Source organism: Triturus cristatus, chromosome 7 (assembly GCF_964204655.1).
Source record: "Triturus cristatus chromosome 7, aTriCri1.1, whole genome shotgun sequence".
In the NCBI taxonomy this organism is placed as follows: Eukaryota; Metazoa; Chordata; class Amphibia; order Caudata; family Salamandridae; genus Triturus; species Triturus cristatus.
Window position 1 is genome coordinate 482,806,822 of NC_140590.1, and position 20,404 is coordinate 482,827,225.

The following is a 20,404-nucleotide window of genomic DNA, read 5'->3' on the forward strand; positions in this document are numbered from 1 at the left end:
TGGAGCAGAAGAGTAGATAAGGGCACGGAGAGAGAAGAGGAAATGGAGCAGAAATGAACATAAAGGGCACAGAGAAAGATAGGAAAGATAAGAAAAATGGAGTGGAAGTGAAAATAAAGGGCACAGAGAAAGATGAGAGAGATAAGAAAATGGAACAGAAGTGAAATGAAGAGCAATCTGAGAGCTAAACAACAGAAGGTGCAGAGTGCTGCAAGAGGCCTGGCGTGACCGGGCTCGAACTGCTGCTGCTCAGCTGGAGGGCTGGGAGCAGTCCCTCTGTGCTGTGGCGGGGGAGTGGCTGAAGAAACCCGGTAAGTGCTCTCGGGGCTCAACGTCACTGTATGCCCCTCTTTGCCACTTTTCTCCACTCCATGTCACTCTACTCTGTGCCTCTCTATGCCTTTATAAGCCACTCAACACCACTCCACTCTACGCTACTCAACTCTGCTCGATGTCACTCCATGCCACGCTACTTTACACCACTCTAATCCACTCCATGTGACTCAACTCTTTTCCACTCCACACTACTCTACACGCCTCTCTGCCACTCTATGCAATTCCACTCCACGCCACTCTATTCTGCTCTACACCACTCCACTCGTCACCACTCCACTCTCATCTGCTCTACATCATTCCACTCCACTCTATGCCACTTCATTCTACCAGGCCATGTCTGAACTGGGGTGGCATGGTGAGCAAAATAACGATGGATTAAACCCAGGTCTGTGACTGGGGGTGAGTGTTTTGCCAATGTGCAACATTCCGTCCATCATCTTGTGTGTTTTGCTGTTCACCCTATGTGGGAAGGGTATGCCCAGACGTGGGTCCCGTGCTCACTACGCCACTGGAGTCAAGCTATCCTGGCTGAAGAGGGGTGAAACCCCGAAACTGGTCCTAGGATGCTTGATTCCGGTCCAGGGTAGACATGGCTTGGCAGTTCGGGCTGGACTGTTCCCATGAGGCACAGGGTCAAGACTGATTTGCATATGCCCATGTCTGAACTGGGGTGGCGTGGTGAGCAAAATAACGATGGATTAAACCCAGATCTGTGACTGGGGTTGAGTTTTTTGCCAATGTGCAACATTCCGCCCATCATCTTGTGTGTTTTACTTCACTCTACAGCACTCCACTCTACAGCTCTCCACTGTATGCCACTCCACTCCATTCAATGCCACTCTACTCTATGCCACTCCACTCTGATCCATGCCACTCCACTTCAATCCACAAAATCCACTCTATTCTACTCCATGGCACATCATGTCACTCTACTCTGCACCACTCGGCTCCACTCTAGACAACTTGACCCTACAACACACCTAACTACTTCATGTCACTCCACTCTATGCCACTCAACTATAGGCCACACTACTCTATGCCACTCTACTCAACATCAATCTACTCTAAGCCACTCATGCCTCCCCACTCCACACCACTCCACTCTATGCTACTCTACTCTACACTGCCCCACTCCACTTTGCGCCACCACACTCCACCCCACTAAACTCCAATTACCTCCATGCCACTCTACTCCACTCAATGATACTTCACTCTATGCCACACCACTCCACTCTACTCTACACCACTCTCTATATTCTACTCAGTGCCACTCCACTCTAGTCCATGCCACTCCTCTCTACTCTACTGCACACCATGTCACTCTACGTCTCGCCACACCACTCTATGTCACACCACTCTATGGCACCCTACACTATGCCATTCCATTCCATTCTGTTCCACTCCACTCCACTCTGCCACTCCACTCTATGCCCCTCCAATCCACTCTTTGCCACTCCAATCCACTCTATGCCACTCTACTCTATGCCACCCCACTCTACTAATTCATTCCACTCTATGCCACCCCACACCACTCTGTAGTAATAATTCTCTATACTTGGATCGCAGTATTGACTACTTCAGAGACCATCTCTATGCCACTCTGCTCTAAGACACTCCCTCCACTGTATGCAACTCCACACAACACATTCCTACTCTGTGGCACTCTATTCTGCATCACTCTACTGTATGCCACTCCACTCTACACCACTCTACTCTGCGTCACACCACTCTATGCCACTTTATGCCATTCTATGCCACTTCACTCTATGCCATTCTACTATGTGCCTCTCCACTGTACTCTGTGTCACTCCACGCTACTCTACGCCAATCCACACTACTCTACAACCCTCTATTCCACTCCACTCCACTCTATGCCACTCCAGTGTAATCTATGCCAATCCACTCTACATCACTCCACTCCATCGCGGCCGGCCGGGGCATGGGGCCACCCCCCCTGTCCGGTCGCCCTACCGGGCCAGAATTCATAGCCCTCACTCCCTCCTCCAACTAAAGAAGGAAGCTGCTCCACCCTGTCTCCACGCCTGGGATCCATCCCTACAACATCCTGCTTGCAACCAGTGTGGTTTTCATTTCTCACCCCACGCAAAAATGAAACCCACACAATACTCTATGCTCTTGCTCAACTGCAGATCCCTCCCCAAGCACACCGCGGAAATCTCTCTACTGATAGAGGATGCAAACCCGGACATCCTCTTCCTCACAGAGACTTGGTTGCATGAACACTCGGAACCTGATTTGGTACAAACTCTTCCACATGGATACCAAATACTCCGCCATGACCGCAAAACAGGAATCGGTGGAGGACTAGCAGTGATTCACAAGATAGGCTATGAAATCACTAGCACCCCCGTTCGTGTTCCAGATAGTGAATGCCTTCCCTTCACTATAAAATTCAGCCCCACCAATACGTTCTCAGGTATGCTTATATACCGCCCACCCGGGACGCAAGGACAATTTCTTTCTAACCTTGCCCCAAAGGCTGCAAACCTCGCACTTAGCTCCGCTAACTTCACGCTCCTGGGTGACCTTAATACTCACCTTGATGACCCTAACGACTCAAACGCTAGAGAACTATCCTCCAGTCTAGGTGCCCTCGAACTACAGCAACTAGTCCTCGGGCCCACCCACCTAAAGGGCCATCTTTTGGACCCCATATTCAGCAACTGCCCGAACCTACAAGTTGGAAACCCTTCCCCCCTTCCCTGGACTGATCACTTCCTTATCCCTTTCACATGGACCCTCCCCAACCACACCGCACCTAAACCCATGACTGCCGAAAAGTCACGTAATTGGTCCAAACTTCCCCAGCCGGAATGGCGGGAGAACCTTGATCTAACCGTACCCACTAAAACCTCCAACCCCATAGAGGGCAACGAGAACTACAACAGCTGGATTACCAATTCTCTAGATCTGGTACTTCCATTTAAACTCACCCACCCCAAGCGGGGGAACCCGACCGCCCCGTGGTACACTACTGACCTCCGAGACGCCAAACGCAACTGTAAAAGAATTGAGAGAAAATGGCGTCTCGACTACTTACCAACGGACAAAACAGCTTACAAAGCAGCTATCAAAAGCTACAAATCCAGTATTAAATTAGCGCAGGCAAAATACATTGAGGAAAAAATTGACAAGGCAGCCTCTAAGCCCAAGGAGATCTATCGGATAGCAAAATCCCTCCTCCAACTACCCGAGACACCAAAGGAGCACAGCAACACCCAGGTCCACTGTGACGAGCTAGCGGACTTCTTTCACAGCAAAATAGAACTCATTAATTCCTCTTTCTCTCAACATATCCCTCTGCCCAGCTGCCCTGTAGACCCAGGTTCTGCGGCAGCACTACCCGTCTCCCTCACATATATCCCGCCCTTAGATCTTAGCCATGTAGAAAGTATTATGCAACAGGTCAAATCAAGATCACCCACTGACCCAGCCCCTCCGCGAGTTCTCACCCCGATCACCAGTCAGATCTCACCCACCATTCGGGACCTGCTTAACTCCTCTCTCCACCCTGGCAATGTCCCGCCTTTATGGAAGAGAGCAATGGTCAAGGCTTTATTAAAAAAACCTAGCCTCGATCAAAACAATCCCTCCAACTATAGACCTATTTCTCTGCTACCCTGGCTCAGCAAACTACTAGAGAAATATGTCAACTCAGTCCTGACACACTTCTTGGAATCAAACGACATACTTGATTCCTCACAGACGGGCTTTCGGCCCCTTCACAGAACCGAAACAGCCTTGGTCGCAGTGACGGAGGAGGCAAGAAGGATCTTAGACACCGGTGGGTCTTCGACCATCGTTCTACTCGACCTTAGTGCCGCCTTCGACACTGTAAACCACAACATTCTTCTCCACCGTCTCAGTAGGATAGGAATTTCAGGAGCGGCACTCATCTGGCTGAGATCTTTTCTCACAGATCGATCCTTTCAGGTATTTGAGAAAGATTTCACCTCCTCCAGCAGACCCCTGAACTGTGGGGTGCCCCAGGGCTCCTCCCTGAGCCCCCACCCTTTTTAATGTTTACCTTAGTCCTTTGGCTGATGTCGTCCGCCCCTTTGGAGTGAAAATTATCACCTATGCGGACGACACACAGCTGGTGGTGGCATTGGACCCCCCTCTCAATTCCCACCACAGCCTATACGAATGTCTGGAAGCAGTCGCCGCCTGGATGTCGGCCTCCTGCTTAAAACTAAACGGGGAGAAAACAGAGATTATGCTCTTGGGAAATACCATCACCAAATCTATCGACTCCATCTGACACCTTTGCCTAGGCTGTCCCCCCGAACCCAAAGAACAAATCAAAGAACAAATCAAAAGTCTCGGCATATGGCTGGACAGAACACTCAACTTTAACTACAAGGCAACTAAGCTTGCTGCCACATGCTTCGGGCTCCTGAGGCTACTTCGCAAAATCCTCCCCTTCTCCCTTTCCACTCAAAACGGATCATGATCCAAGGGCTGATTCTATCTCGCCTTCTATCTCGCCTTGACTGCGGAAATGCCCTATACCTTGGGGCTCCACAGTCCACGCTCAATAGACTTCAAATTGTCCAAAACTGTGCCGCCAGGACCTTCCTCGATATCCCGCGACGAGTCTCAGTCAAAGCTCGACTGAAAGATCTCCACTGGCTTCCTGTGAAATCGAGGATTGAATTCAAGGCCATGTGTATTGCCCATCGCTCCTACTGGGGAACAGGCCCTGATATCAATCGCCCCCTGGTAAATGCCTATCATCCCAATCGTCTCCTCAGATCCGGGACATCTTATCTCACCACAGTGCCCCGAATCAAAGAGCCAGGTGTGGAGGCCGGTTGCTCTCCTACAACCTAGCTAAGATCTGGAACACTCTCCCCCTCTCAATCAGATCAGAACCTAAGCTACTTACCTTCCGAAAGCTCCTTAAAACCTGGCTTTTTAATAAATAATCTTTTTAATAAATCATCTTTTTAATAAATTACTTTAATAATTCGTTTGAGTCTAGCGTACTCCGCCCAGCCCAACCTCTGCAGCGCTGGGACGCCCCAGGGTAGCCATCGCGCTTTATAAATTATCTTTTCATTTCATTTCATTTTCATTTCACTCTGTCACTTCACTGTACACTACTCCATTCTACTCAACACAACACCACTCCACTCGACACCACTTCACTCCGCTCCAATCCATATACCTCTTCTTCTATTCACACACTCCACTCTATGCCACTCTACTCTACGCTATGCTACTCTAGTCCTCACTACACTATGCCACACTGCGCTGTTCCACTTCACTCCACTCTGTGCACACCACTCTAAGGCACACAACTCTACGCTATTCCACTCTACACCACCCCAGTCCACTCCACTCTACGCCACCCCACACCACTCCATGCAACTCCACTCAACTCCATGCCACTCCACATCACTTACTGTACTCTGCAGTAATCTGTGCCACTGTACTCTATGCCACTCCACTCCTCGCCACTCTACGTCACTCCTGCCTACTTCACAACACTTCACACACTACATGCCACGCCACTCCGCTCTGCTATGCCATTCCACTTCACTCTAAGTCACTCCACTCTGCCACGCCACACCACTCCACTCTATGCCACACCACTCCATGCTACTCCAGTCTATGCCACCCCACTCTATGCCACTCCACTCTACGTCCCACCTACCACACTGCAATTCACGCCATGCCAGTTCACTTCAATCCACTCCACTCTATGCTTCTCCACTCTATGCTACTCCACTCTATGCTACTCTATGCCACTCAACTTGAATCCACTCTACGCTCCTCTACTCCACTCTCCTCTACACTGCCCTACTCTTTGCCACTCTGCTACACGCAATGGCACAACATTTTTGCTGTGCTGAACAGCAGCCACACTTCTGTACAACATGGCTAAAAGACATTGGCAAAGGCAATAGATCTCATATAGGCACCTATTCTCTTTATGAATGCTTGTTGTGACACTGTATTGATTACTGGAAAGCCTTCAGGTAGACCCCCATAAATGGCACGCCATCAAGATGCACATGACCTGCAAAATGCCACAGAGATCCGCAGATTCTTAGTTATGGCGACATACTGCAGGGAATTCCTGCCAAACCTAGCAACATTATCAGACCCACTGTTGGCCCTCACCAAGATAACAGCTAAGTAGAAGTGGGGTGCTTAGGAAGCGGTGGTTTTCAACAGCATCAAGTTTGCCCTATTCGCTAACACCACAATGGCCTACTTCAATTCTCAGATAGCCACGGAGCTAGTCATGGGTGCCGGCCCAGTGGGGCTAGGAGGAGATTACTCACACAGGAACATGAGCCAGTTGTGTGGGCCTTCCAATCCTTTGCCAGTTAGTCACTCACAGCCACGGAGGCATGATACACACAAATTAAAAGAGAGGTGCTAGACATCAACTGGGGGTGCCCACATTTCCACTTTCACCTATATGGATGAGAAGTCCAAACCATTATGATCACCACGTTCTCATGAGCCTACTTCAGTGCACTGACAAACACCCGCCCCTGAGGATTGGAAGATGGTTGGTCCAGCTACTGCTGTATCACTTCACCCTCATATACCGTGCTGGGGCAGGGAACCGGGCTGACTTTTTGTTTCAACACCCACCAACTCCAGGAAGCAGGCACACGAACTCAGAGGATGACATGAAGCTATATGCGCATGGTGTCTCAATGTGCCTGTCTGAAGGCGATGACCTTCAACCAGAGAGTAATACTGGTGGACATTGGGCTCTAGAGGGTGATGAAAGTGTTGCAGCGAAATGCCTGGAAGATATTTCTACAGAAAGCTCACAGGTGAGTGACAGCTCACAAAACCATGCGATCCCAGGTCTGGAAGGTTCGGTATGAAGTGAGTGTGACCATAAACGGATTCCTGATGAAAGGGGACAAATTAGTGATTTTGCAAGCCACCAGTCAGGAGTAGTTGAACTGGCCCCTAGCAGCCACCAAGGTATAGAGAAGACCAAATATGACTTCTGTGAAAAGGTGTGGTTCCCGGGCAAGACAATGTCATGGAGGCGGCTGTGAGAAGATGCCCGTCCTTTCATGGGAGGAGCAAGCCATCTTGCCCCCTTTGTCACTAAAGAGTCCAATAAGGCACCATGGATCAAGGTCAGTCTTGACTTTGGGCAGCTCACCATGGTGTTGATCGATCAGTATTCTAAATACCCCGTCATTGAGTTAACAATCTCTTCTGTTGGAGAAGGCATTTGCAACGTTTGGCCTTCCAGAGGTGATACAAATTGACAATCGGCCCCGTTCCAAGGGGTTGAATTCAAGGAACACAGAAGGCTGTGGTGCCACCATCTAAAGATTGCACCACAGTGACTCCAGGCCAATGGAGTTGTGGAGTGTTTCATGTGCACCCTCCACAAAACCTTCAGTATCACAATCAAACAGTGAGCTGACCTCGAATGGAGCCTACACTATTTCGTTCATACTTACCGGAACATGCTCCATTACACAACATAGGGCACCACATAACTATGATGCTAGGAAGGACATCATTCATAAGGGGATAGGATGGAAACCCCTGCGACTTTGACCCTATCAGCACAGAAAGAACACAGGAAACAAACGAACGAATGACCAGACAAGTGTGGCTTGAGGGGCCCAAGACACGGATGTGCAATAGGAAACCTGGTCATGATTCAAGTCAGACATCACAGATGGAAATTTTGAACGCCATTTGAGAAAGGTGCATGCACAGTGATTGGGGTTAAAGGAACCCTTATATTTGTCTTGTGGTTCAAGAAGGTAGCAGCCTCAAGGGACACTTCAGCACCTGAGGAAATGGATGAGATGTTGCTAAACCATGGCAGTCCCGAAGGGTGGATGGTGACACCCCTGATATCAACTCCGGAGAGTCCGGATCACCCAGCCTCACACCACCACTCCCTAGATATCTCACCTCATCCAGAGAGTAAAGCGCAATTCCACCTCTGGGTAAAGATGAGCGTATGGGACTGACCCAAGGTCAGCAGTATGCTATGAGGCCCAATCCAGCTCCCAGTCAACGACTCCGAGACTATGCTTGCTCACTAAGGAGAGTCTGACATCCGGCCAGAAGCAAGCCAGTCACCATTTAAAGTGGGAAGCGATGTAGTGAGCCATCCAGGCTGAAATAACTCTGTGTGAACTGACACCCTTAAAACCTGGCGCGGCTGAAGGGATACATAAAGAGGAGGTGGGTTGCTTGTGTGAATAGTAGCCCGAAGTGTGAGGAGTGGTTTGTTCCAACTGAACGCGCAATTAGCCCCGCCTCCCTTCAGCAACTTGGTCTAAGTAGGCCCCAGGGAAATTTTGTTACGCAAGCATAATGTCGCTAAAAATCCCGATTCATATGTTTTAGGTATTTTGCATGATTTTTCTTTTCACCTTTTTACACCTTTAGGCCTAACTTTCTTGGGAGAGTTTTTAAGCAGAAAATTAGTTGAGGAAGCTGGGAAATTGGACTCGCTCCTTGGCAGAATGTTTTGCACAAGCAATGTTTCTCACATTACTTAGAGACCGTACGCAAATACATAAAGCAGATATCTTACTTGAGTTTTTTTTTTTTGTAAAATCTTTTTATTGATTTTATAACAGAACAGAACAAAAGCAGGTCACAAAAGACAGGTCTTAAAAGCGCATTCACATCCGGGGTGTCGCAGCACCGGGAACCTACAGAGACAGCAGGAGGACTAAACCAATATGCTTGACGTCGGGCACCAGCCATTGCTTATACCGGAATCTCGAGGCCAGACAGCCGGGCCTGCGGAGGCTCAACTATGTCACCTCGGAAGGTGTTCCACAGTGACCACACCTCCCCCCACTTCCGCGGGCATCCTCGCGCCGTATATACCGCTTTTTCCTGTAGCATGCACCAGTCCATATCGTTTTGCCAGTCCACCAGTTTAGGCGGTGTCGATGCTCCCCACAGACGAGCAATGTTCCGCTTTGCAACCATTTGCCCCAGTGTAACCCAGAGTCTCCCCCGCTGGGTCAAGTCCGTGGGCTCCCAAATGTTAAGCAAGCACCTCTTGGCCTCAGTGCGAATAGGAGTCTCCCATACCTCACCCATGCAGGACACCACTCGCCTCCAATACCGCTGCACCCTAGGGCATTCCCACAAGACATGGAAGAAGGAGCCCCTTTCTCCGCACCCCCGCCGACACAGCCCCTCCCCTCCCCACCCCATCGCCTGTAGCCTGGTGCAGGAGACGTATACCCTATGCAGTATTTTAAGCTGCACCAAGCGGAGTCTAGCCGAGATCGCGACTTCCCTAGGGGATGCCAAAGCGATGGTCCACTCCTCGTCATCAATCTCCAGGCCATCCGCCACCCACTTCTCTTTCAGGGAGTCCAGAGGATCAGGGGGGTTGTTAACCAATTTCTTGTATGTGAGCGAGATGGCGTGCTCTGGCATGTGGCCATCCAGCAACCTGTCCTCCAATGGGGAGGCCTGCGGGGGCCTGGTGCCCAAGGGGATATTAGCTCGGAGGGAGTGACGGACCTGTAGATACCGAAAATATTCCGTGCGCGCCAGGTCGTAAGTGTCCTGGAGATAGGCGAAGGATCTGACCCCCCCCGGCCCCCAAAGGTCCCCCACCCGGGAGATCCCAATAAGATCCCAGCTACGAAACCCCTTTGTGTGACGCAGGCTACCCAGCCTCTCCGATGCCCACAGCGGTGTGGCCAAGGTCAGCCTGTTAGACCAGCCCAGCGCCCTGTGCGCGGCGTGCCATATGTGTACCGAATGCTTCGTAGGCCCCGTGAGGTGGAGTCTGCCCGAACCGGAGTACAGCGCAACCTCGAAGTTCCCCTCCGGGAGCAGCCATCTGTCCATCGCGTACCCCGGGTCGTTCCCGTCGCAATACGTCCCCTGATTTATCGCCGAGAGGTGAGCGGCCCAATAGTACTTGCAAATATCCGGGAGGGCTATCCCCCCGTCGTACCACCCCAGCGTGAGTTTCCGTAACGCTATTCTGGGTGTACCCGACCACAGGAGGGTCCGCTGCGCCGCCTCCACCGCCGCAAAGTACGAGGCAGGCACCGGGTCTGGGTGGTTTTGGAGAGCGTACAAAAATCTGGGGAGCGCCATCATTTTAAAAAGGGCCGCACGACCCAGCAGCGACAACGGCAGCTGCTGCCAAGAGGTCGAGTCGCGCTGGAACCGCTGGAGCGGCGGCATGAGGTTCCTCTCAAACCGGAGAGGCCCGTCCCGTGTAATAAACACTCCTAAGTATCGAAAGCCCTCCTCCGCCACTACAAGCGGGCAACCGTCAGGGAGCCGGGGAGGACCGCCGTGGAGCACATATAGGACCGATTTAGCCCAGTTGATGCGGAATCCGGAGTTCTTCCCAAAGCTGACAAAGATATCTATCGCTGCCAGAATAGACTTCCGCGGGTGGGAGAGATAGAGAAGGATATCGTCTGCATAGAGCGAAATCTTGTCTTCCCAGCCCTCTGCCCACCGCAGCCCCGTTATGCAGCTGGCCTGCCGGATCCATGACGCCAACGGTTCAAGTGAGAGCGCGAATAGGAGGGGGGAGAGCGGGCATCCCTGTCTGGTGCCCCGTTCAAGGCCAAACACCTCAGACACCCTACCGTTAATTACCACTTGAGCCAGCGGCTCCGAGTAGAGAAAGCGGACCCAAGCAACGAAATACGGACCAAATCCCAGTTTTCGGAGTACGGCCATCATGTATGGCCACTCGAGGGTGTCGAATGCCATGGTGGCGTCAAGCGACACCACCACTGCATCTTCCTGAATCGTGTGACACCGTCCCAGCACCCCGTGCAGGCGGCGGATGTTAAGCGCCGTGTTACGGAGGGGCATGAAGCCGGACTGGTCCGGGTGGACCAGCTTGGGGAGCACCGAGTGGAGCCTGTTCGCGAGGGCCTTAGCAAGAATTTTCGGCTCCGCGTTCAGCAGAGAGATCGGCCTGTACGACGAGCAGGCATCTCTTGGCTTCCCTTCTTTTGGGATGGCCACTATAGTCGCCAGGCGCTGGTCGCGTGGCAATATTCCCGCCGCTGCACTCTCCTCGAACATGTGGAGGAGATGCACGCTAAGGACATCCGGCTTTAACTTGTAAAGCTCGATAGGCAAACCATTGGGGCCTAGCGCTTTCCCCGGTTTAAGGTCCACAATCGCCCGTTCCAATTCGGACGCGGCAAGGGGGGCCTCCAGGGCATCCCGGTCGGCCTCCGACAAACAGGGCATACGAATGTCCGCCAGCAAGGCATCGGAGTCTTCCCCCGGCCGGTCCGACCCCCTGCTGTAAACCCGCCGGAAGTGTTCCGCAAATTCCTCAACAATTTCTGTCGGCTCCGTGAGCGTCGCGCCCGACGCTGTTGTGATCACCGGTACCACCGTCGCGGCCCGACGCTTCTTGTCCAGCCACGCAAGAAGTTTGCCTGCCTTATCTCCCTGGTCGTACAGCTTGCCCACCTTGTGCTGAATGGCCGTCTGAGCAGCGAGCGTGACCAGCTCTTTGTACTCCGCGGTTTTGAGCCGTAGCCGATGGTGCACCCCCGGCTCCGTCTCCGCGCAGGCTTCCCCTTCCAACGCTCGCAGGTCTGTCTCGACCGAGGAAATCTGCGCCTCTCGTTCCTTACGGCCGCCGGCAATGGCCGACAGGGCCTCCCCCCGCCACACCGCCTTGAAAGCTTCCCACAGGGTTACCGCGGAGCCCGTCGACCCAGTGTTGAGCTCGAAATAGCGCTCAATGGCGCTGGTTAGTTTTTTCCGCAGGTCCTCATTCTTGAGACGCCAAGCGAGTATTGGGGAGACGCAACCCTCCCGGCCACCCCCCAGCGCGATCTGTATGTACACTGGGGAATGGTCAGAAATACCCCGCGCCAGGAGGGAGGCCTCCCGGATGAGCATGTCCGGCCACATGGAGGTCAGGACGTAGTCCAGGCGGGAGAAAGAGCGGTGCGGGCCGGAGTGGAACGTGAAGTGCCTACTCGCAGGGTGCAGCAGCCACCAGGTGTCTGTGAGCCCAAAGGCGTCGATGAAATCCGCCAGCCACCTTTGCCCCGTGGGCGTGTCCCTGGGGGGGTGCCTGTCGAGGGAGCCGGAGGCAACGGCATTAAAGTCCCCCCCCTATGAGCAACTGCCCGTCCGGGAGGGAGAGCAGGAGTTTCCCCAGGTCCACGTATGCCTGTGCCTGCAGGCCGGGAGGGATATATATGGAGACAAAGTTAACCCGCCGACCCGCCCACCTCCCCGACAGACTCGCAAAACGGCCGAGGGGGTCTAGCTCAGTGTGGTCAATGTGCAGGGGCAGGGACCGGCGAACCAGTATCCCCACTCCCCGCGATCCAGAGGTGAAGCCGGAGTGAACCGCTAGGGTATATCCCCATCTATTGAGGGCCTGGCACATGTTCCCCATCAAGTGTGTTTCCTGCAGAAATACTATATCAGGGAGGTGTCGTTTAAGGAACTGCAAGACAATAGTACGTTTAAGCCCATTCCCTAGCCCATTGACATTCCAGCTAAGGATCTTAAGGCTGTACCCCCCTCCACTAGCCATAGTCCCTGCTGTAGAGTCCTGACCGCCTCCAAGCACCGGCGCCGCCAGCCACCCCGTGTCGCCCATCAGTGTGTGACCAAAACAAACAAACATCCTCCCCACCGTCCCCCCCACCCCCCCAGCACCCCACAGCTATACATAGCCGAAGTCGGACCGAGTCCAATGAATCAACACCTGACAATCGCAGCAACATGAGTGCATCAGCTGTAACATTTCCCCAAACAAGCCCCCCCACCCCCCGCCCTGCCCCCTGCTCCGTAGGTCTGAAACTACCCACTTCCCCAACTAGCAGAGCGCCTGTCGCCCGTCCCAACCCGGAGAGAGTAGCCACCCTCCCCGGAAAAACTATGTGGGGGAGAATGGAGGCCAGCACCAACTCCAGCCGCCGCCGCCACTGTGCCGCCCAAACCGTTACACCAGCAAGCATGCGAGGCAATCAGGGGACCCCCTCAATGTCAATGTGCGGGAGAGTAACCATGCCCTCACCAGAGTCCCGCCATAGTCTTGTGAACCCCAGCACATAGCAGATACATTACTGTTCGTTGCGGCCGGAGGCCGTGGGCGTAAGGCTCAGCGCTTCGCCGTGTCTGGGGGAGAGTCCCAGCGGGGGCTGTTCGATCTGGACCGCCATGACCCTTGACTCTGCTCTGCTCTCCCCAGTCCGTCCGCCGCCAATCCAGGGGAAGCCTCCACCACCCGGAGCGGGCGGTCACGTTCGCGCCCACTGCGGTCCTCCGCCTGCGCCATGTCGAGCCACTCCTGGACCGCAGTCGGTGAAGTGAAGAAGTACGACTTGCCCTCCGCGATGATTTTCAGCTTGGCGGGGAAAAACATCATGTATTTAATACCGCGATCCCTGAGCGCCGCCTTGACGCCCAGGAACGAGCGGCGCTCCTGCTGCACTCGGAGCGTGAAATCTGGGAAGAATCTGATAGTGGCCCCTTCGCGCTGTAGATCCCCCCGCCACCTGGCCTCCTGAAGGATAGCGTCCCGGTCCCGGTAGTTGAGGATCTTGGCGATAATGGTCCGGGGCGGGGCTCCCGGTCTGGGCCTGGGGATCGGGGCTCGGTGAGCGCGTTCAACCGTGAAGAGCTTCGAAAGCCTCCCGGGCTTCAGGTGGTGGAGAATGAGGTCTTCGAGAAAGAGCTCAACGCTGTCCCCCTCCATTCCCTCCGGCACGCCTACGACGCGGATGTTGCTGCGCCGCGCCCTCCCTTCTTGATCCTCGAGCCTCAGCGCCATTTGGCGGTGTTGGAGGACGAGCTCGTTGATGCGGCCCTCCAGTCGCTTCTCCGAGGCCTGCAGGGCCGTGATGTTCGTCTCGTTTGTTTTGGACCTCTCCGTGGTTTTGCCGAGGTCCGCACGCAGAAGGTTGACCTCAATCGCGATCTTGTCTACTTTGGTCTCGAGGTTAGTGCCCAGGGTCTGTATGGCGGCCATAATGGAGGTTAGGGAGGGCTCCGTCTTTTCTGCGTTGGCGTCCATCGGTACCCCAGAGAGCGGCGGGCCAGTGGGCACCGCATACTTGTCCAGCTTGTTAGTCTGCGTGTGCTTCCCCACCTTTGGGCGCATGGCGACCGCCGTCTGCCGCTTCGCCAAGGACATGCCACAGCGCAATCGCCGGTAAGGACTCCCGGCCCACGTTGTCGTCTCCTCGCCTCTCGGGACAGCACCTCGTCACCGACCCGCGCTCCGGAGGATCAGCCGCGTCAGCACCACTCCCGGCGCCGATCCCTCACACTCTCCGCTCACACCATCCGCCGTGCGGGGGCCACACTCGGGGTCCTGCGAGCCACTGGGCGATTGAGAGCTGGTCCGGGCTCGTTACACCCCCGGGTAGGCCGCGCCCGCCAAACTGCGCCGTCGTCGGCGATCACCGCCTGTCCCGCAGCCGGGCCTCTCGGTTATACACTGATAGGGTCACCGCACTCCCTCCACCACTCCAGCAGGCAACGATGTCTCCGCCGGCATGCAGCCCCTTCTTCTGCCACGGATTCCCACCGCCTGCCAGGATGTAGGCCCGGGGGCTCAGCCACCCATACACAGTCCGCCCCTCCCGGCCGTCAGCGGCACTGGTCACCTCTTCAATAAAGCGCCGGGGAGCATCCGCTATTTACAGCAGCTCGGCCGCTGCCCTCCGCGATCCGCACCTCTCCAGCTCCGTCTACGGGGCAGGCCGCACACGCCGGGGCCTCGAGTGGCGGCGCGCCCGCGCCCTCAGCTCCGGCCGCACGCCAACGCCGTCGGGACAGCAGCAGCCACCTCCGCCGCGCGCCCCTTCGCTTTTCGGGCGCCGCTTCCGGGCACCAGCGGTCGAGCCACCCTTCGGGAATGTGGCGCGGGGTTCCCGATGTTTGCAGCCCGGATTATGGTCGGATGGTAGACGGCGGCACAGTTAGCTCGGCGGAGCTCCGGACCTACGCAGCCATCTTCCTTGGCGCCTGGCCACGCCCCCCCCTTACTTGAGTTTTGTATGCAAGAAGATCCCTCACATGACATTTTAATGCAGATGGTTCTCTTAAAGTATGTCTTATGTTATTTGTAATTATTGTAATAATTACCCGTATTTCTTGTTGCCATTTTACCCTTCACACAGGAGCGGCCCATGCATGTAAGAGTTGTGGGGCGGTGGGACCGGGTTGAGGGAGGGGGTTCGACAGACAACCACGAGGGAAAATTAAATAAATAATAATTTTTCCCTCGTCGTGGTCTGTCGAATTCTTCCACCCACCCGGGCCCACCTCTCTTACCTGCACAGGCCGTTGCTGCCCACACCTACTTCTAAGGCACAGTGCTCGAGATGCTCACCTGCCTCACTTAAATAGCTGAGAACTTACTCCTTTTGGCCTGTTCATGTAATAGGAGTAGCATAAAGTATGATTACTTGCCTTTAACTTTATACTATTTTTAATGATTTGGAGTGGTCACAATAGAAGCGTGGGGAAGGACCATTCTGTTGTTACTTGTGACATACTTTTAGCATGAGTGCAGATTTTGTGCCAACCAATTCTAAGTCTCTTGTGAGTGGAGGAAGGACAAAGTGAGTGCTCGAGTGGAGAATTACTTTAATTTTACATTTCGCTTGTTGGTCCCTTTTGCTAGACTAATTCTTTTTTTTAAATATCCTTTTAACAACATAAATGAGATAGCGTTTGATTCCGCAGTGCTCTTTTGGAAAAGCATTCCTTGCAGCAAGTTTAGAGACGCAAAATGGCTGCCACATTTGCATGCATTCATGTGGGAGGGTGGTATCTTGATATACATTGATTTCTTTGCATAAGATATCTAAAATCTTGAAATCAGGGGCTTATTGTAAATACTAAGCGTCAGTGTTGTATGTGAATAAACTGATATCAGAGGAGCCCTGGTCCTTTGAATTTAATGCAATTAAAAAAAAGCATTGCCGGGCAGAGAAAAAGCAGTTGGTTTCCATTAGAACTGGGTGTGAAAAAGGCCACAATATGTGGAAACGACAGTACTGTTTGTTTTGAAGGCATTAACCAGATTTAACTGTCCTTATTATATCAGTTTGCATTCTTTCTTTAAATGGATTGTTGAAATATATTTCTGTTTCCCCAGCATGGGCGTGAAGGTGATGGACACCTCTTGGGTTGCCCGCCGAAGTTCCTCTTTGGTCCGGAAGACATCCTCCACGCCGCCAGCCATTCAGCCTCCAGCACCGCCATCTGAGCTTCCTGCCACCCCCCAGTCTCCAATTCCTGAGCAGGTTTTTGATTTTCCAGGGACTCCCTCACCTACACCTCCATCTGTTACCTTGCAGCCAGCCCCAGAGTGGACAAGGTAAGCTTTGATGGTGCAGTGGGTGAATTTTATCCTGCAATCTGCCTGTCACTTTTCTTAATTTGTTTGCGGCTTGAGCTAGGGAATGTTTGTGTTGTCTTCGTGATACCTTTGAAATAGAAGTATATTATTTCCTTACTCGAACTCTGTTCAGTGCATTGATTTGATTTGGCTTAGCCTTTCTTGCTCAGTGCTTCTTTTCTTCTTCTACTAACAATGCGAGGTATTTTCCAACAATAAAATCAAGGAAATAAGTGACTAGGTATCTGTGTCAATGCTGCTCTGCCCTAAACCTCTGCCATCAGCCCCCTCCAATGCTTTAAAAAAGATTTTGGGAAAAAAAGTTTTAAAGAGTTTACTGTTGACAATTCCATCACAATCCAAAGCATCATAGAGCATGGACTAATCTTTATCCATTTAAATATATACATATATGTAAAGACCCACATAATAGTGCCCCACAGGTGCATGGTAAATTCATAAAGATGCAAACAGCCCCCCTATCCCCGACCATCATCCTGCTCTAAGAATGTGCCTGCGGCACCAGCACCTGTGATAATGTGGCTGCTTTGTATCTGGATTGCTGGAGTCATCCTCAGGTTGCTGCAGGTTCAAGGCGAGGAGTGCAGGGTGCCAGGACTATTTAGACATCCAATGCTACACGTGGGGGCGTGGATTTACCTACAAATAATATAGGGCTGACAGTCTCCTGACTCTTGAGGACGGTGCATAGGGCAGCCCGTTTCTTTGTAGTGCTGGTTGTAATATAAGTACATTGTGGTGAATGAGTCTTCTTTCCCGTCCAGTATGCACAGTCATGCAGGAGAGCATTCCATTGGAAATTCTTATAACGCACAGTCCGGCTGCAGGGAGTGTAAGGACTTCACACCTTTTCACTAGATTTACTATGGCAACAGTCTTTGTCCATCAGTGCAGGACCTGTAGTAGTCCTGCGAGCTAATGCTGCCTGGGAATATTACACAGGTGCATTTATTTCCCTGTGAATTATTACCTAATAATTATAAAACACACTGGGTCTTATTTACAAGAAAGTAATGCAGCGCGGTGCTGCAAGCCATTTGGCTGCGCCATGTTGCGTTACTTTCAGAGCACAGAGGTGCGTCATATTTACAACAATATGACGCATCCCTGAGCTTTCCAATATGCTGGCGCACAATTGGCTGCCATGTACCAACGCAGGCACGCTTGCACCGTGTTGTGAGGGTGCTTTACTTGAATGATTGTTGTTGTGCAGGAAGGTGCAAGGGTGCCTGCTTTGTGGGAATGATTGTTGTTGTGCATGACAGGACACATTCCTGCACAAAATCAATCACGCGTGGTGTTTTCCAATTTCTAGCCATACTGCAGAATGCAGCATCCATAGAAAGAGGAAAAACTAAGAGAAATAAAAGTATTTCTCCTCGTTGTGCCTCGAGGCATTGGATTATGATGTATTCCCAGGGTTGCGAACAGTTGTAAATCTGGGAATGCAGCAGAATCCATGGGTGTTACGTGGGAACACCCACAACACCCATGGCACGCCCCTTTCACGCAAAGTGCTGCGTGAAAAAGTGCTGTGTTTACATGGCCACAAAAAGCCACGCATGGCGGCTTTACGTGAAAAAAGAACAATTGATGGACAGAATGTTGATCAATGTCAAACATTCACCCCCTTACAGAGATCTGTGCTAAATCCATTGTTTATTTGCACCCAATGCCATTCCAGTTTAAACCCAGCCATATACAAATCAGTCTTGACCCTGATCCCCTTGGGAATAGTCCAGCTGAACTGCCAGGCCAGGTCCTCCCGGACTGGAGACAAGCATCCTGGGACCAATTTCGGTGCATCACCCCTCATCAACCAGGCTAGCTTAACTCCAGTGGTATCTAGGGCATGGGACCCACATCTGGGCATACCGTGTCGAATGCTGCACTCAGATCGAGCAGAATCAGTGCTGAAGATCTGCCCTCATCCAGTGAGGCCTGCAGCAGCTCTGTGACCACTAGCAGAGCAGATTATGTGCTGTGCTGGGGTCTAAAACCATTTTGGGAGGGGTCCAGGATCGAATTGGATTCTATGAACTGAGTTAGAATAGCATTGACATATGATTCCGTCATTTTAGCAAGGAAGGGGATCAGAGAAATAGGACACACGTTTTCAGGCCTAAAAATCAGGGGAATAACTTTAGCATGTTTCCATGATCCCAGTGTAGATTTTTTTATCACGGGAATAACTTTAGCATGTTTCCATGATTCCGGTACCAAAGCAGAAGACAGAGACAGATTGGTCAGATCCAAACATCCAGCAAGGAAACAATCCTGCAACTTTATGAAGAGGTCAGGTTTGATGGCGTCATCCGGAGACGCTGAGTCTACCCTAGTAAACAGGGCTAAGAGAGCTTCAGAGGAGATAGGGGGAAAGGAAAGGAGCAAAGGGGAAGGATTGCTTAAATACGGCCCGCATAATGATCTGAGTCCTTGCTATCTGGACCAAAGTTATCATAGATATGCTCAACTTTCCCAAAGAAAAACTTGACCAATTCCTCACACTGGGAGTTGGTGGATATAATACTCTCTGAAACTGGTGGGGGTTTCACCGTATCATTCATGAGAGAAAAAAATTGTTTTGGTGGGATTACTGCTATTTTTTATTTTGTTCACAAAGTATGCAGCCCTAGCCTTCTGAATCAATTTATGGTACACCTTAATAGCGTCTCTGTACGGAGTTTTGGCTATGGGTTTGTAGGAGCGTCGCAAATCAGTCTTGACCCTGTTCCCCATGGAACAGTCCTGCCCGAACTTCCGGGCCAGGTCCTCCCTAGACTGGAAACAAGCCTACTGGCTTTACGCAGCCTTGTAAATTTGGAGCAACACTCTGCGGGGTCAGTGTGTCAAAAAAGGGACACACCAGCGATGCAAGGGGCTTGTAAATATGTCCCACTGTGTGGAATAGGATGTAACACCGTTATGCAGCTCTGGTGTGTAAAAGCCATATATTTTTCCTCATATGATGGACAGGTGTAGAGGGTGTATAGGACCTGTTTCAATTAACTTCCTATTTTTTACCTTCATGGGATCAGACCTAGGAGGTCCGCCATCCAGTTTTTCACTGCTGCCTAATAACAATACCATGTTTTCTGTGCAGGATAACCTAGTGCTTTATTTGTAAAATATGAAGTCCAGGTGCTCAAATGTTTGTTATAGGCCACACCCACTTTCCTGACTCCACCCACTGCTGCACCCACTTGTTCTATTGGCTTCACCCATAAACTCAACTACCACTGCTGAAAGCCAGATGTAATTCCGGATCTGAATTTCAGCAAGGGAGTCTTGCTCAAGTACGTTTTTGATAGGAGTTTCCCCCACCCTGCGAAAATAAAATCATATAGTACACTTGATTGAGCCATTTATCACTTCCGGTGGCCAAAGGCGTTTGGATCATAAATAGTTCAGTATTCTGTGAAAGCGATTAATTTACTAATTATGCTTGTTACTATTACTCACTCACCCGTAGCAATATATGTGCATTTATTAAAATTCAAATAGTAAAACACATAGAACTTAACTGGAGTTTCCAAATGTAGTTCTGTATCACAGACAAGACAGAGATTACAAAAGAGGCACATATATTCTATATGCACTGTGTTTCTTAAAATTCACTTGGTCAACAAAATATTGGAGGAAACATTTTTGAACCTCGATGGTCCCAATGTTAGA

At 51.7% G+C, this 20,404-nt stretch overlaps 1 protein-coding gene across 4 annotated transcripts in view; it reads left to right on the forward strand.

Moving 5' to 3' along the window:
• Nucleotides 1-20,404, forward strand: part of ARHGAP44 (Rho GTPase activating protein 44) — a 481,248-nt gene that overhangs the window by 399,569 nt on the left and 61,275 nt on the right. For all 4 annotated transcript variants that reach the window (XM_085616812.1, XM_085616814.1, XM_085616815.1 and 1 more), the window contains exon 17: nt 16,466-16,687. In XM_085616812.1, the coding sequence (XP_085472938.1) occupies nt 16,466-16,687 (222 nt within the window). The remainder of the gene's footprint in view (nt 1-16,465; nt 16,688-20,404) is intronic.